The 18690-nt window shown below is 37.9% G+C and overlaps 2 protein-coding genes across 3 annotated transcripts in view; one reads left to right on the forward strand and one right to left on the reverse strand.

Annotated features, from left to right (window-relative positions):
- Nucleotides 1-18690, forward strand: part of LOC133525645 (visual system homeobox 2-like) — a 139610-nt gene that overhangs the window by 73376 nt on the left and 47544 nt on the right. The window lies entirely within an intron of this gene.
- On the reverse strand, nucleotides 1245-4948 carry LOC133525643 (uncharacterized). The gene is made up of 2 exons (XM_061861969.1): nucleotides 4473-4948; nucleotides 1245-4054 (listed from the first exon to the last, which is right to left on the reverse strand). The coding sequence occupies exon 2, from the start codon at nucleotides 4029-4031 to the stop codon at nucleotides 2643-2645; it is 1389 nt and encodes a 462-aa protein (XP_061717953.1). The 5' UTR covers nucleotides 4032-4054; nucleotides 4473-4948; the 3' UTR covers nucleotides 1245-2642.

Below are 18690 nucleotides of genomic sequence, written 5' to 3' on the forward strand. Positions count from 1 at the left end.
TTTAACTTTAACAGTGGACTACCCTTAGGTAAAGTTTGAGATTTTAATAGTAGTTTATACTCAGGTAATGATTCGGCTTGTGATATTTTTATCAGGAGGTTTAATGCGTTTTTTAATTCTACATCGTTTAAATATTGAGTAGTTACTGCCATCCCTTTACAAGCCGATATGAAACGCAAAACGTACGCTACGGCGCGTTTTAACCGTAAGAAGTTTGAAAATCGTTCAAAGTCAATGAAAGTCTCGTCTTGAATGCAAGCAGACAAGGTTATTTCTGTTCGAACCTCAGGTAAATTATAAACTTCTGTACACGGATTCTGTGGCCACGTCGAAGCATCACGCTTTAGGAAGCTAGGACCGGACCACCATAAGTCAAGGGAATTCATTTCCTCGAAGCTAACACCGCGAGATACGTGATCAGCAGGATTCTCGTTAGTCGGAACGTGTCGCCAGGAACTATTGCCTGATATTTCGAGAATCTCGGCTGTACGGTTGCGAACAAATGGCTGCAACTTGCTTGGTAATGTTTTGAGCCACGCGAGAACTATGGTCGAGTCGCTCCAGAACGTTGCGCTGCTAACTTGGGCTCGAAGTGAGTTAATAACCTTTTGATACAACCGAGCACCGACCAGCGCGCCACAAAGTTCAAGTTTCGGAATGGTTAAAGGCTTCAAGGGACAAACTCGACTTTTGGCTATAAGTAATCGCACGAAAACCTCTCCTGCATCGTTAATGCTACGGGCGTAAACACAAGCACCATAGGCTCGCTCTGAGGAGTCTGTGAAAATGTGTAGTTCCAGACTCTCGTAGGAGTCGCACAAAACTCGTCGCGGAATGCGGATAGTATTAAGAAGAGGCAGGCTTGAAACTATATCGGCCCATTGTTTTAAAGTTTCAGGAGGAAGCTCCTGGTTCCAAGAAAGTTTGTGCAACCACAGCCTCTGCATGAGAATTTTCATTGTAATGACACAAGGACTTAAAAGCCCTAAGGGATCAAAAATCTGAGCAATGGTTGACAATATATCCCTTTTAGTGGTTCCCTTAGGAACCGAAATGCCGATTGGGAAATATAACTGGTCCGCGTCTGGATGCCAACCCAGACCTAATATCTTGCCTGACTCGGACGTTCCCATGTTTAAGTTTTTTGATTCAGGAGAGAACGAGTCAATTAAGCGTGGATCATTAGACTTCCACTTTCTTAAATGCATGCGCGCGGCAGCCAAAGCATCAGTGACTCCTTGCCGCAATCTAATAACCTCGTCAAAATCATCTCCCCCGGTCAGTAAATCATCGACATAAAAATCGTGAATTATTATTTCAGATAACGGTTTATCTCGGCAATCTAAACCTATTTGTTTAAGACATCGACATGCTAAAAATGCTGCGCTAGCCGTCCCATAACTTACGGTATTTAGCTGATAAGTCTTTAAGGCGTCAGACTCATTTTCACGCCATAGGATCAGCTGTAGCTTGCGATCATCAGGATGAAGAAATACGGTCCTGTACATTTTTTCAATGTCAGCCGATATTACGTATTTATGCTGCCGAAAACGTATGAGTATTGACAGCAGGTCATCTTGGACAGTTGGTCCAATCATTTGCAAATCGTTTAGCGAAACACCGGAAGTAGTGGGACTACTAGCATTAAAGACAGTCCTTAATTTGGTAGTGGTACTGTCCCGTAAAATTCCGTGGTGGGGTATAAAGTGGGTACCTGTACCCGAATCGGTAGGTACGTACTCGGACATGTGACCTAAAGCGTGATACTCCGACATAAACTCGATGTATAGCTTCCTGAATGATGGTCTATTTTTCCACCTACGCTCCAACGATAAGAAGCAATGTTTGGCTCTTTGAAATGATTCGCCTAACAATTTAGGACTCTGCTTTAAAGGCAACCTAACACAAAAACTTCCGTCCTTCAAACGGACAGTGTTAGCTTGAAAATGCTCCTCACATAATTTCTCTTCGTGAGAATATTGAGACGACTGATGGCTAACTTCCTCCAGTTGCCAAAAACGCGCTAATTGGTTTTGAAGGTCGTCATCAACGGTGGAGAGAGCGTTGCCTGAATTAACTGTTACGAAATTACATTTTATGGATGATGATGATGACGGCATTGTCGATTCGTTGCGTCTATAAATAGGACCGGAAACCAACCATCCAAGTTGAGTTTCCCAAAGGATCGGCAAACCGTGACCCAGTTTAATTTTTTGACATCCTAACAAATCCCAGAATAGTTCGGCCCCAATTATCATATCTACGTCAGACGGCTTGTAAAAATACGGGTCCGCTAGGCATATGTTAGATGGAATATTTAATTTTGACACGTCGATTCGATGAGAGGGAATAACGTCTGTAATTGAAGGCAAAATATAACAGTGCAAATCACTTGCGAACCTCTCATTGAGCGATTTAATTTCGACTCGACACATTTCAGTTATAGGCGACGACTTTTTGTTTACACCTATAAGACTTTTATTTACAAAATCGGTTGCCAGGTTTAGCCTATTATACATTTTTTGAGACATGAGACAAGACATACTGCCATTATCTAAAACACAGCGAGCGATGTGCTCCTGTTTATTCGAATCGTATATTTTTATAAGTGCAGTTGATAACAGTACGTCTTGTGCCCTTTGTCAGTATAAAGACGAAGTACTCGGCGAGACATTTGCTGACAATGCAACCTGAGCCGGCTCGGCACTGGCGGGGAGCGGGAGCGCGGGCGCAGTCCTCTGGTCGACACCACTGATAACGCCCGTGCAATTATCACTATTTAATGTCGATCTAGGTATGCTCTCAGATACGTGAATTAACGTATGGTGTTTTCGTTTGCATATCTTGCAACCAGGTTTTTTACAGTGATTGGCATAATGACCACCTCTAAAACAGTTAAAACAAACCTTATAATTAGGTAATAGTTGCAATCGAGCCGTATTACTTAACGCAAGAAATTGTGCACAGTTTGATAAACAATGATCGCCCTTACATCTCGGGCACGGCTTAGTCGCCGGCGGCTGAGTTTTATTGCTATTATTACCTATTTTGTCCTGCACTGCTATCATAGTTTTAATTTTAGTTGCACTTTTAGTGTGTTGAAGTGACTGATTCGATGATAATTCTAGTGTTTCGAGTAAATCAGCACGGCTTTGTAGGAAAGTTAGGAACTCCTCGAAAGTAGCAGTTTTGTTTTTGTCTAAACCACCCTTGAACTCCTCCCATTCACGAAATGATTTTGTGTCTAACTTTTGTGAAATAATGTGAATGAGAAGTGTTGACCATTCTTTAACGGGCTCGCCTAGTGTTTCTAAAGAACGAAGGTTTTTGTTAACCTGATCTATGACCCTTTTAATGTGACTAGAAGATTCTCGTGCAATCGGTTCAATATTGAACAAGGCCGATACATGATTCTGCAGCAATTGGCGCTTGTTATTGAAGCGATCACATAGAAGATTCCAAGCCAAGGCATAGTTGTCAGATGAGAATTCTACCGACTGTATGACGACTGCAGCGGATGCCTCCAGGGAAGCCCTAAGGTAATGGAATTTGTTTATGTCGTCTATATCGTCGTTAGAGTGAATGAGGCTAGTAAAGGTGTCGCGAAAGCCTAACCAATTTTCATAGGAACCATTGTATTTTGGCAATTGAATAGTTGGTAACCGAACAAGCTTATTATTTCCTTTATGCGATGATTGGTCGCTTGCGGCCGAGTTGAAAGTCGAGTCTTGCTTTTTGGCGTATTTGGCCAATATATCTTGAGCATTAGAAAGTAATTTAAAATACCTACTTTCAAACTCTGCTCGCTCAGTTAGCTGACTGTCAGAGTCGCTCGAACTGCACTCAAGTTTTAATTGAACCTCATCATAATGGACATACAACGACTCAATTTTGCCCATACGCAACTGCAATTCATTTACCTCAGCTGATGTCAATGAAGCAACTTTCAAACCCTCCATATATTTTTCAAAAATGGTTAGTCGGCCTTTATAGCTGGCCCGCCTGGCGATTAGCTCTTTTTCTTCAGTCATTTTGGGAAGCGAGTGTAGTCAACCTGGAATATTTAGGTTACAAATTTGTAAAGGAGAAATAACAATCAATTAAAGTGCCCTAGCAATAAGCAAGCAAAATTAAAGTTACAACTATGAGTTTGAGGTTAATTTAACAGTTTCTAATTATATGGGTATATGAATCACGTTAAAGCACTTTTAATAAATTTAAAAACAATGTTGATCGTACATTTGATTTTTAACTAATTATAATTAATGTTGATGGCAAGTGCAATGTAAGCTTTGGGCATTCAAGTGTGAATATTAAGCGTTCTGATTTTGAATATTATTAAATTACTTATATTTTAAACTAGTAATTGATCTAAGTATTTTTATTAACTTAATGAGTTGTAATTAAATCAGATCGGTACACTTAAATTAAATCTAAAGTTAAAGAACAAAGCTTAACACGTGGATACTAACCTTGTCACAGAGTTAAATTACACTTGAAATAATACCTGTAGAGTGCTGGATTTAATTTAATATACACAATTAGCACAGGATTACCACTTTTCTTTACTAAAGTCTTATAATTATTTTAAATCTCGACCACTTTAGACGATCCTTTGTTTCTTCTTTGGTTCGATGATGGTGCCACCAAATGCCAATTGATACGTAACTCTCCAACAATTCCAGATTCCTCTTGACCGTATTATTATTTTAGTCGCTGGTGTCTTCTATCCGGCTCGAAGGACCATGTTGGGGTCTTTCAGGAGGAGAATGGAAACTAGCGTAATTTAATTTAGGACATGGCTATTTTATTACCAGTCGGTACAAAAGCTTACGTGTAAGTGCTTAAAACTAAAAAATCCTATTATATTAAGTTGAAGCGCACAGGAGTGCGGGCGGCTTTGCAGAGAGGTTTTTGTTAGGCGTTATGATCCTGCGTTCTCCAACAACCACCATTATCAATTAAGCTCAGCTCGCCCGTATTTACCTTTACCTAATACTTAGCGCGTTGAATAGTAAACTATAGGTATAGGTAATCATCGATTTTATTCAAACTAAACTTTTTTTCAAATCAACCATAGCAAAATAACGAACGATTGCCCGAAAAGAAACTAACACAATACATGTTACCAGTCACTGCATCACACCCACTGCAGGCACCTACGTGATTGTCCTTGTATGTACAGAATACGAGACAAACTACAATTTGCGAGTCAAAACGAATCGTTTGTCATAGGTTTGCGAGCGAGAGCCCGGCGAAATTGCGATGCATTTTTGAATTGCGAACCCACGTCTCCGGCTGCCGATGCATAGGACAACGACATGGCAGATATTAACTGTGTTTCACTATAGCAATAGGTGTTTTTTGAGTAGTTAACCGTAGTTGAGTCTTACATTGACATTTTGAGACTTTTAAGGGTCAGGAACCTGGCCGCTACCATAAGAAGTTACGTCCTTATAAAAAAAAAACATATAATATGAAAGGGTCTAGCCGCAATCCTATAGTGAAACTGCCCCTGGCTGAAATGTATACCTTTCTTAGAAGCGTTAATTGTTTCACATACAAAACACCTATTCGCTCGATTTCCTGTACATAACAATTAAAAATAGGAAAACATTAAAAATAGTACCAGGGGCCATTTCTCGAACCATATTAGTCTAATATAAGACTGCTGCTTTATAAATCGCAAGTCACATCCCATATGGAGTATTGCTGTCACCTTTGGGCAGGAGTACCTGAATGAATGTACCTGTACGAATCGTCGACGACCCCAAACTCACAAGCGGTATTGAACCTTTAAGTCTAAGGAGAGACTGTCTCCTTATGTGTGTTCTACCGCTTGTACAATGGGCTGTGCTCTGAAGAATTGTTTGACATGATGCCCACGGCTACTTTCTATCACCGCACCGCCCGCCGTCGGCAGGGTGTTCATCCTCACACCCTAGAACCTAAATGGTCACGCACTGTATGGTTTAAATAAGAGGAACTTCCTCCCGTGCACGCTCCGGTTATGGAATGAGCTACCTGCCGAGGTTTTCCCGAGGGTCTACAGTATGAGGTTCTTAAATTATTATTATTATTGTACAGATTTTTAAAGGGTCGGCAACGCGCATGTAACACCTCTGGAGTTACAGGCGTCCATAGGCTACGGTGACTGCCTACCATCAAGCGGGCCGTATGCTTGATTGCCACCGTCGTGGTATAAAAAAAAAATCTTTGTGTGTTGTCATAGAAACTCATACGATTTGACAGTCTATGGACTAATAATACTCGTATTAGTCTTATACCGTTCGAGAAATGGGCCCCTGACATGGATAGGTATATATATTACTTTAATGTTCATGTGATCATGACCAAATTTCATTTTATTTCAAAATGTTGTTCTAAAATAACAGCGTAATATCGGTTGTACGAAACTAGAATGGTACTTTTAACACATTCACCGCTGAGCTACAGTCGTACCGCTACGTCGTAGCCTATAACATGAATTTCCAGGTGTGTAGCGGAAATGACTGACAGGTGTGTAGGCAAGACGACAACGTGTTGTGATTAGCGCTGAGTGAGTTATTTCCTATAAAACTATACATTTGCCAATAAAATACGTGTAATAAATTGTGATCGACCTAAATAGACATTCTACAAGTAAAACACTTGCCAAACGCAACAGATCATTCTTATTCAATTACCCACAACCCCACATTCCTGGACCCTCGGTAATCCGTGGGTTTAGTCCCACAAGTGGGCACCCGGCTTGATTAAAACGCCTTATGGCACCACTTGACGATATTATATTGGTTTTAATGGGGTCTTTTGGTATTGTAATGAGTGGGTGTACTGAAGAAAACTGGACGATTTGATTGTCCATATGGAGTAGGTTTGGAAATAGTAGCTTAATAAATTCATATAACTGACTCCCCGGCAAGCACGGCCGAGTTTCACCTTCCTATACAAACGGAGTTTCTTTCTCATTTTAAAACGACGTGTTCGATTGTAATGAAAATTTGCACATACAATGACATGAGGTATATCTAGTCCTGTAATTAGGTAATATAGCTCCAATTCATAAAACTAACGAAACTGAGCAAAAACAAGTTTGTATGAAAAAGTTGAATTAGCTGTATTTTTTAACCATGGTATCTACATAAAGAAGCTACATAAACTAATTAAAGGACTAGATATACCTTATCCTATTGTAAGTACAAAATTTCATAACAATCTAGCTAGTCGTTTTAAAATGAGAGCGTAACTACGTTTGTATGGAGAACCGAGCTTGCTGGGGACTCTAAAGAGGGGGCTTAAGCAAAATTATAGTTTTTATATTAAATTATAACACGTTTTAATTACGGAAAAATGCACTAAAATATCATACTAAACTAGACTATATTTGCTTACAAGGCTAAACTTGGCTCGATAGAAATAAACACGAAAATACGTGTAATATTAATTTATTTTTAGTTCTGTCTATAATATAATCTTACATACCATAGCAGTAACCATGAGCTAAAATTATTTAAGTATAAAATAGCTAGTGAAATAGCCGAGAGATCAGAGCAGGAAAAAAATAGCTTTAGCCATGCTTAAGCTCAAATGTGACTAAAATTATAGGTACCTTATTGACTGTAGAACTGTCTTGATTTTCCATTATATTATATAGTTATAAGATGTAACGTTTTGAAAAGATGTGTCCCGCTGGTTTTTTGCCGGTCCCATATTGGGATAGGTGCCCTTCAACAATTTAAGAGGGATTTAAATCTTCTCGGGTCAAAGGTATAGGGTTAGAGCCGGCGTAGCTTTATTTGATTTTTATATGACGTTCCCATGGAAATCTTAACTAAAACTAAAAAAAATTGTCTCTTCACAATGTAACAAACACAAAATAGGCAAACAGTCACTATCCCCAAATAAAAGCGCAGCCAAATCAAATTACTGTCACAAAATTAAAACAAACGATTGTCGACGACGCAATGTCCTCATAAAAGAGAAACATTAAAAACAATCAGATCATACCGCAAGAGCGGCTGATCTGATTATAACTGATTTATACCCTCGGTCATAATCAATTTATCAGATAAACTATAAATTATTCCAACCAAACCGAATGCCGCTACAGTAACCCTTATTCCTATGAAACAAAGTCTATTATTGCTTACAGAACATCGTAGCTCCTTGGTAATTCTGCATCGTTAGAATTGCACCTTTAATAGTTTCTAATGACTATGTTATATGGTGTATTTTAGCTTGTTAGAACAGCAGAGGGGTTGGTAACACGCCCTCGGCGCACGCGGCCCTCGATGGACCATTCGTCGTTGTATTTGTTTATGGAGTTAATGTTTTGTTACAATTTGATCGCGGCTATTAATTTATTTTGTAGTTATTTACTTTACTGCAGTCGAAAGACATTACAGCTGTAAATTACTATGCAACACATAATTAAAGGGAAATTATAGAAAGTTTCATTAAAAAAATAAAAGTTACCTACTTATTTTTCAAAACGTAATAAATTTACTACTAATTTCGGATTCAACGCTACAAGGATAAAATTTTGTGCACTTCCATACTCCAAAAAAATCATTTTATGGGTATATTATCTTTCTATTTTAAAACAACATACTACCTATGTATTAGTTCTGTTCGTGTCATCCAGATTTGTCAAATCTAACCTTTAGTAATATGACATTACGTGTCAAGGCACGCGTCTTCGTGAATGGCACGATCTAAACAATTTCTAGCAGCGAAAAGCAAACACAATAGATATATGTTACTTGAATTTTCATGCCATTTCAAAAAGTTCTCTAAAAATTAGCGATTAATTTGTGTGGCAGAGGCTAGATTCGTGTGACTCTTAACAATATAACACAGCTAACACAAATTTAACTCAGCTAACACTAATTTCCGTAATGTAACAGTGTTAACGTCAGTCCCCTGAACATTAGCGCGTGTCCCCTGGGTGACGCGCCCAGGGGACATGTCGCCCGATTACACCACGCCACGGCTGCAGCGGGCTGGTGGGAATTTTAGTCATCTGTTAAGTGTTAAAGCTTGGGGTTGGTGAGAGAAAACAAACGAGATATTTAAAAGAATTGAAAAAAACTTGAGTTAGGTAGCCTACTATGAAAACTAAACTGAAATAAACTAAAATATTAAAACTTTACACCATTTTTATCAAAAAAACTATCTAAGAGAAAAATAGTTTTGCGAGCAGAATAATTAGATTAGTATTCTGTATTACTGGATTGCTTCTAAACGGTTCTCACTGCACCCACCTTGTCATTTTTCTGTTTCGCCCTATGCTTTACTGGTAGAGAATGCCATGAGGCATTAAGTTCGCCATTTGTACCTTTTTTGATGTGTAATATAGTTTAAATAAGTAAAAACAAATGGTATTTTTTATTCATCGCAGAAACATATAGCCAAATAACACTAAACCCTACGCATACTGTTGTATTTCTGCCGGTGAGTAAGGTAGCCAGAGCTGAACGAGGATGCGGGGTGTTAGGGTCGACAACGCGTATTTAACACCTCTAGAGTTGCAGGCGTCTATAGGCTACGGTAACCACTTACCATCACGGGCCGTATGCTTGTTTGCCACCGACGTAGTATATAAAAAAACATACCTATATAAACCAAGAGAAAGAAGAATTACTCTCTCTAAAACTTATCTTCTTTAAAATCTTTTAGGCGTTTGCTGCTGTCTTAGAAAAAAATATTGTGTGCAACGGTGCTTTAATAATTAGGTCTTAAAATCCCTTATTATGTACCCGTTGCACACTATACTACTTTATAATTACTACCACAATCTTGTATAAAATTCAAATAAGATGTAAATCCAAGCCATTTATGACTATTTCATTCAAACAAATGGGTAACTGTTTAAAAGTACTAACATTTCGTAGAGGCAATGAAGTGTCAGGGCCAAGCCCGGGGACCCTCGAAAACTTCAATAATGTGCACATCGTGCACTATTAATATCTGTTACGCAACTCTTACAAATCGGATTTTAAACGCATTATGCTTTTTAAAATGTCTAATTCGATTTGATGACGTGTATGAATATAGTTTGCGACGCTAATGTCATGTCATATTATTAAGATTTATTATGTCTTCAATAGTAATTTGATTTTTTACGTTTTATATTCATGAGTGATTAATGTGTATGATGTTTTGATGTCGTAATAGTGATTTGGAAAATAAGTTATAGGTAAAAAACTTAAGTAAGTCTGTTGTATGTAGTTGTGGCGTGTTCGAATAGACAATACATGTTTAAAAGACATACACAAACAAAACAAATGTCTATTCGAACACGTCACAACTTGACTTGACTTACTTAAGTTTTTTACCTATATCTGATTTTCACTTACTTTTTTACCATAAATAGATTTTACAATACCTAAGCCACGTTCCAGTTTTTCTTTGTTATTTTCGGTATTAAGAAAGTATTAGGTAATCTAATTTATCTAATGTAGTCACATACTATTTGTGTTGCGGATATACTTTACCAGAAAGCTTTGACAAAGGGGTGTCACCTAATCGTATGATTTTTTTTTGAGATGTGGCCATTTCCAAGGATTAGCCATTAGCACACGCGCGTGAAGTAAATGCGTTGTGGTTGGACTCGATCACTTGTTTAGCGTGTATTGTAGCGTACCTATGTTTTTTTTTTATTTAATGAGAAAGTTATTTTGTTCATGAGGTAAAAATACAAAACATTGCCATGTGCTTCTGAGCGCACTTTGTATTGAAAATCACTAAATATTTTTCGTAATGAGACTGTAAATATAAAGATATGAGGTCATAAATCCTGTACTTATTTACTCATTATCCAACAACAAATACAAATGTATGTAAAAGTTCATAAAGAAATACAAACAATTGAACTTTCTTCTATTGTATTATGTTAGAATAGATAGAGTCTTTTGGTCATCTAGGTATCTATTCATAAATATACTAAATTGTATCTATGTCGTCATTGCCGTTTCATTTCCATAATATTTACCCAATATTTAAAAAAATACAAGGACATTTTAAAATGATAAAATTATAATAACCGTTCATTATACTCCATTTCGCACATTTCCTACCTAATCACCAACTGTATTTAATCCTAAACTGACACAAACCGCCGCGGGCGACACAGAGACGTGCTGTAAAAAAACCTCATTTGCCATAATTGCCGATTACGTGCCCGGCACGTGTTCTCCGCGTGCCCGGACACGAAGCACGAGACACAAACCTAACGAGTGAGATTCCCGCCCGCCCGCTGCGACGCGCACTATTAAATGTTATTTCTCGACTTATCTAGTTTGTTTTTTGGGGTGGACACATTGTTGTGGGCAAATTATGATATAATGCTCTTTGTTGTGAGGCATTGTTGGCTTGTTTAACGGGATTGTATCGCCGATTGCTGTTAAATGTGAGGGGTTATGTTGGTCGGAGCTATTAGATGCTTTTTAATTTTTATGGATGTCGTGAATATTGTGTATTTTTAGTATTTTTACGAATAGCTCTTGCTTAGGCATTTGGTATAGGACATAACATTTGATTAACAAAATGTTATATTTATATTTACCTTCTTAATTATATAGTCCTCCCGCTACAAAGGGTGTAGCAGGATAGCCTAGGAAAAATTGCCCCCAGCGATTTTGGGCCGAAACTGTAATCAAACGATGCCTTTTGGGGAGGTTATACTCTGCACAAAGTTTCATCCCTCTGTTACCCCCTGGGGGTGAAAAACACCCGATTAACCCCAAAACTGTTTTAATTATTTTTTCCTAAACTATGAAAGTGACGAATTTCAAATTTCGTACAAATATTAATAAGACTAAAAGCTATGTGCTAAAAAAATATTAACCCCCTAACCATTGAAATTCTTGTAAAAAAAACAAAAATTAAAAAAGAATCAACCTGTATATCAAGTTTGGCTCATGGTACCACACCATTTTTTTTTTCAAAAATGAACCAGTTTATATTCTACATGATACAAAAGTTTCATGGACCTACTCCAGAAGGAACATTGCGAAATTAATATGTATTGGCTCTTTGGTGCGTACTATTCATTGAACTCCCACTAAGAGCCTTGCATTATTAATAAACAATGGCTTGCGATCGGACCGCTGGCGCTGCTCGTGCCCGATTTGAAAAAGGTGGGGATAAAGAAGTATGAATCAAACTCATTTGTATTTATAAAAACATTTTTAGGGTTCCGTAGTCAACTAGGAACCCTTATAGTTTCGCCATGTCCGCCTGCCTGTCTGTCTGTCTGTCTGTCCGAGGCTTTGCTCCGTGATCGTTAGTGCTAGAATGCTGAAATTTGGCATGGATATATAAACCAATAAAGCCGACAAAGTCGTACAATAAAATCTAAAAATTTAATTTTTTTGAGGGTACCTCCCCTACACGTAAAGTGGGGGTGAATTTTTGTTTTTTGCTTCAATCCTACAGTGTGGGGTATCGTTGGAAAGGTATTTCAAAGCTAATAGGGGTCTTCAACAAACATTTTTTGATTAAGTGAATATATTCGGAGATAATCGCTCCGAAAGAAAAAAAAAATGTGTCCCCCCCCTCTAACTTTTGAACCATAGGTCCAAAAAAAATTAAAAAATCGTGGAAGTAGAGCTTAAGAAAGACATTAAATGAAAACTATAGCGGACATGATCAGTTTAGCTGTTTTTGAGTTATCGCAAAAAGTTTCCCCTTCATAGTAAAAAGACATACTTTAATTAGGTACTGATTATGCAAATTTGCCTATTTGTTTAACTCACGTGAAAGGTACCGTTTCATCCCTTGGTTAACAATTTACTATACTTTAAGCTCCAGTTTAGCTTATTGTGACGGAAGAGTAACTACGGAACCCTACACTGAGCGTGGCCCGACATGCTCTTGGCCGGTTTTTTTAAATTATTTTGTTTTCGGGTCCGAGACGTTGCGTATTAAGCATGATACGAGTATAATGATTAGTAGCTACGAAATAGTACGTTTATTTTAATTTCGCAATGTTCCTTCTGGAGTAGGTCCATGAAACTTTTATATAATATAGAATATAAATTGGTACATTTTTGAAAAAAAAAAATGGTGTGTGTACCATGAGCCAAACTTGAGATCCATGTACAAATGAGTTTGATTCATACTTCTTTATCCCCACCTTTTTCAAATCGGGCACGAGCAGCGGTCCGATCGCAAGCCATTGTTTATTAATAATGCAAGGCTCTTAGTGGGAGTTCAATGAATAGTACGCACCAAAGAGCCAATACATATTAATTTCGCAATGTTCCTTCTGGAGTAGGTCCATGAAACTTTTGTATCATGTAGAATATAAACTGGTTCATTTTTGAAAAAAAAAAATGGTGTGGTACCATGAGCCAAACTTGATATACAGGTTGATTCTTTTTTTATTTTTGTTTTTTTTACAAGAATTTCAATGGTTAGGGGGTTAATATTTTTTTAGCACATAGCTTTTAGTCTTATTAATATTTGTACGAAATTTGAAATTCGTCACTTTCATAGTTTAGGAAAAAATAATTAAAACAGTTTTGGGGTTAATCGGGTTTTTTTCACCCCCAGGGGGTAACAGAGGGATGAAACTTTGTGCAGAGTATAACCTCCCCAAAAGGCATCGTTTGATTACAGTTTTGGCCCAAAATCGCTGGGGGCAATTTTTCCTAGGCTATCCTGCTACACCCTTTAGAAATAAACCACTCCGCAACCAAAACGACAATAAAACTTCGTCGACAATGGTCATCGTATTAACGGAACCGATACCAAGTCACTCTAACTTATTAGACGATGTAATACAGTTAGAGGACAATAAGAGTCGCGATGGAGACGACTATTGTCGCGCCCACAATACTAGGGGCGGCGATGTAACAGATACAGAAAGCGCCTTTTATAACCAGTAAAATTACGACCTCGGGCTACGTATAGATGTCACTGCTATCTAGATCACGCTAATACTGGCACGACTGAAGCAATACGCTCATCGCGATAGTTATAACTCTACTGACCAGCCCATTTCTAATTTATTACGACTTTCATCGAATCACGGTAATGCTCATTGTGACTTGCGGTTCGGAGCTACGTCTGACGTTTTCGTTCAATCGTTTCAATCATTTAAGAATTACGAATGGAATAGTTAAGGGATTCCGCTTTACTTTTGGAATTTTATACGGAATTCATGATAGTTTATTGCATTAGAAGTAAGTAAAGTAGTTTTCTACCTATATCTATATAAGTGCTTCTCAATTTTTGGGAGATTTAATACTTCCGAAATTCCACTACTTAAGTATAAAAATCGCAATCGCTATGCAAAAACCTAAGTTCTATAACTTTCTTACTATATATATAACTTCATTTCAACATATTTCCTATCATCTTACCAAAATATAGATCTGATGATTTCTAATGGCCACAAATTATCAAATTGAATTGACCTATATAACCTAAGTACGAGTACCTAAATATTTATCCATAGCCTCAGTATGCGCTACTTCGAGCCATTTTGCGGCGCCATACATCTCCTGTCAGCGTTTTGTGTACGTCTGCAAGTGCACTGCAAGACAATTTGCTCGTAACGTAACGTTTGTTCCGGGCAATCTTGTTACTTATTCAATGTTGAGCAAACTATGTTAAGTTAGTTTGGTTGTAGACAACTCTAGAAATTGGATAGAAGTTAAGAGATACTCGCGATGATATATCTTAAGAAATGTATCTAATTATTGGCCTCACTTGTAATAAATACATAATAACAGTTATTGGTTAGACCATTTCACTCTCAAGTCTATATTGTACAACTAGATAAATAATCTGTAGTTAAAAAGTCATATTATTTGAAAAAGCAAAACTAAAAATAGTCAATTATGATCTGCGCCAATACATAAGTAACAATTTTAGCTCAATTAATGTTATTGTTATTAATTAGCACAGATAATTTTCAGTCTGCTGGTTCATAATAATGATTTGCCTACTGTTTTGTAAAATAAACATGTTTAAAGAAGGCGACTTTCATTATTTAATCAAGATACCACTAGGTACCACCAATCGACCAGGGCGACAAATGGTTATAGTAGGAAGTTGAAAATACTCGAAACTATTTACTGACGTTTTATTTTGATTGGTACTAGTTTACCGACCCACCAAGCTAAACTTAAACTCGAGTGGAAGTCAATCGCCTGCTCCTATTTGCCCGAGCAAGTTTTAACGGCGCGAACTTGGCTCGCTGTTTACACGCCCCTTTCTTCCTTCGAATCTATTTGAGCCAGTAAATGTGTGATCTTCAATGACGAATAATTGTCACGGATTTAGAGTTCAAGATACGATGGGATTTAAAGCAGAATCGATAGGAAAGGTTTTGTAAATAGAGAGGCAGTTATAACTTGGACTGCCAGTACCGTTTCTGAGAATGCTTTATTCCTTTGAAATGAAAATTCAAATAGATTTTCGATTGAGAGTTTTAAACATACTTAACTATTTTACAAATTTGAAGGTTGCTTACTGTCACCATCGGATATATTAGAAATATCAAAGTGCGCAGAAATATGTCAACAATACTCTAATATGGTAAAGGTGGAATGCATCTGGGTAGTGTTCAGCTTCAACTAGATCTTCATATCAGCGAGCATATTTTTCAAGTAAATAGGTACACTCAGCAGCAGAATTAGGTAAGCTGGTTAAGAGGTTATAATGTTCTGCACAGGGTCCTACTTCCTTAACAATACAATGTCCGAGTCCATTGAGGACCTCATTCACTTCGATTTCTGCTGTACCATATTTCCCTGTAAACATACTGCTTGACACAAGATATGTTACCCTGATTGTTTTGTAAATACAAAAGAGAGCGTCTAAGAAAAGAAAGCTAAGCCAACAATAGAAACTTGGTCGCCACTAGATCGATGGAGCTCCGTCCGCGGCGGGCGCCGGCGGCCAAATGGCGCGGCACTAAGCCGATAATAGCACCCCCTCCACCCCCTTCAGCCGATGACAAATGGTCGTTCTGATTCATGAAGATGCGGGGTTTCTATAGCTATTCTCATAGCAGGGCGCGTAGCTAACGTACCAATCAATTGGTTCCAATCGTTAACACTCCGAAGCGAACGATACGCAATCCCATCCCGTCACTGTCCCATTAATATTTAATATGGACGGAGTGATAGAGAAAGACTACCGGATCGTTCGCCACGGAGCGAACAATTGGCACGTTGGCTACGCGCCCTGAGGCCGTACCGCGAACCACGTTCGTGTACGGCACGTGTTGCCTCTTTATTGCACTTGTAAATTCGTACTTAAGTGTGACAGTGAGGCAACACGTCAAACGTGGTTCGCGGTAGGCCATCTGGTCCTCGTTTACCGAGCGTTGATCAGGCGATTGATTTGATTGAAGATAAAAAAGCCCTTATATGTCTAAATATCATTATAAAGTTTTTTTCAAGTATCATGCCATGTAAATCTTAAACAATTTGAAGCGTATGCTTAGTATGTTAACTCGACTTTTTTTTTTGTGAGGCTGTGTTTAACAAAGTCCTAGTAGTTTTTTTACATGATCTCCCAAAGATTATAAGTGGAATTACGGTACTTCAGGTGACGTTCGGATGTCAACTGCAACTGCATCACTATTGTGGCGTCGTCGTTGCCGCCATTTTATCTGTCAATTTCCTTGATAATTCGTAATAAAGCCAAATCAGTGCAAATTTAGACGGACTTTCACCTCCTGAGTCCCAAAGGCCCTTATAAAGGCGTTATTCCAAAATTCAAGGTTCCAAATTCAACAATGAAAAAAAACGATTCTTGGACTTGAGGCTAACCATTTCAATCCACCAGACTTCTCGCTACTCCATTACCGGTATGACAGTTGCCTCGGTAATTATTAATTAATATAATGCGCTATTGACTCAGTTGCCGCGTAATCGATTGTCACGGGTTCGTACCCGGACAAAGCCGCTGTCACCAGTTTGATTAACTACGTTATTGCCCATTATCGGATAATGCACAATTTAAACGCCATCATTTTGATGTGAACATTTATTTATTTTCACGTGTTTGATTTTGTTCGAAAAAGTTTACCTAGGTTATGTGCATGTCTGGCACATACCTTTATTTACTTGGCCGTTGTATTTGAACAAGTATGACTGGATCATTTTATTTTGCGATGCAAAGAAAAAGATGGGATAAAATAAGAAGTTATATGGCCTTTGCTCTGGTATGACGTGTAGGTTAGTAGGTATAGGATTATCAAATTTTTTGAGTGAATTATATTATTTTGCAAAATTACATACCGGGTGTTTCCTGTAACAGAAGCAATAAATTAAACTGTAGGCTATACTCCTCAAACTGACCAACATTTGTCCAGAAACTTTAAAAAATAACTTATGTTTTAATTTTGATTACACATTGAAGTTAATTCTTAGGCGCAATGTATTGCAAATTTTGTCACGTTTAAAGCGTGACAAGCAACGTCAAAGTCAAACACACTGATGTCAGCGTACATTGAAAAAATATTAAATTTGTATGAAAAAGATTAAATCTAAAGATTTCGTAATATTTAAAAGTTGTTAATCAAAAGCTATATCGTTTTAGGAGTACAATATATGGTTTAATTATTTGCTTGTGTTACAGGAAACACCTGTACCCCTAGTGTAAATATTTTCGACAGCGAAACGTGACGTACCTACGCGTTTGCGTTAAGTGTCATTTTGTATGAGATTTTTGACTTTCCAAAACGTCCCGCTTGGCGCGCTGTTCAAAAACCCATACAAAATGAGACTTAACGCAAACGTCACGTTTCGCTATCGACTAAATTTACACTAGGGGTACTGGTATAAAAAATATACAGAAAGTAACTCTGCCTGTATGTCGAAAAAGTGAAAGTCCCGGTAAAGGACATGGGATACGGAAAACTAGATTGTGTATTAAAGGCGGTCTACAACAATTTACGAATGAGTATGAATTGAAGCCCGAAGCCGAAGGCGAGGACTTAATGAACTCGAGTAATTAATTAACAAACCATGAGGAAAAAAATAGGACAATCACACTTATGAGGAAAAAATAAAACTTTTTCCTAATTTCGGACGCAGATTGCAACACTAGGTCGAAATTTAGGATTTACCTACGGACCGTATTGCCTAGCAAGTGTGATGAAAAATAAGTAGGCACATTACACGCCTAGGTCAAAATTTAGGATTATCGGATCGAAGTGTGATGAAAATAATCATTCTACGCAGACACCGACGCGGTGAGCTAGTTCGGGATAAGTAAGTGGGTAAATCATCTTTTTCTCGTCACTCGTTGCCATGTTACGTTTTCGTGGGTCACACTTAAAACCTTGGTTTTTTGTCATAATAACCATTCATAAAATAAGATAAGCCCTTTCTATAATTGGTCATCTACTTAGCGCCACTTGCACCATCCCACTACTCTGTGGTTAACCAGTTAAACCGTTAACCCAGTGTCAAATTGTACTGGAAACCATAGTAACTCCAGGTTTAACCGGTTAACCCCGGATTAGTGGGATGGTGCAAGTGCCCCTTAGTACCTTTATTAGTAGATCGCAGCATAACATTTCTTCTATCAAACAATGCTAGGTACTATTGTCCCCTGGCTGACCGAACAGAGTAACATCAACAAAACAAAACTTGAATGAACTTGATACAGGTGTAAGTGTAACGACATTATGTATACCTCATTCTATAACAATTTTGTAACCGA

This window comes from Cydia pomonella, chromosome 15, assembly GCF_033807575.1.
Source record: "Cydia pomonella isolate Wapato2018A chromosome 15, ilCydPomo1, whole genome shotgun sequence".
Classification (NCBI taxonomy): Eukaryota; Metazoa; Arthropoda; class Insecta; order Lepidoptera; family Tortricidae; genus Cydia; species Cydia pomonella.

Excerpts from the sequence above, each read along its gene's own strand:
- LOC133525643 (XM_061861969.1), bottom strand. The coding sequence starts at position 4,031 with ATGACTGAAGAAAAAGAGCTAATCGCCAGGCGGGCCAGCTATAAAGGC.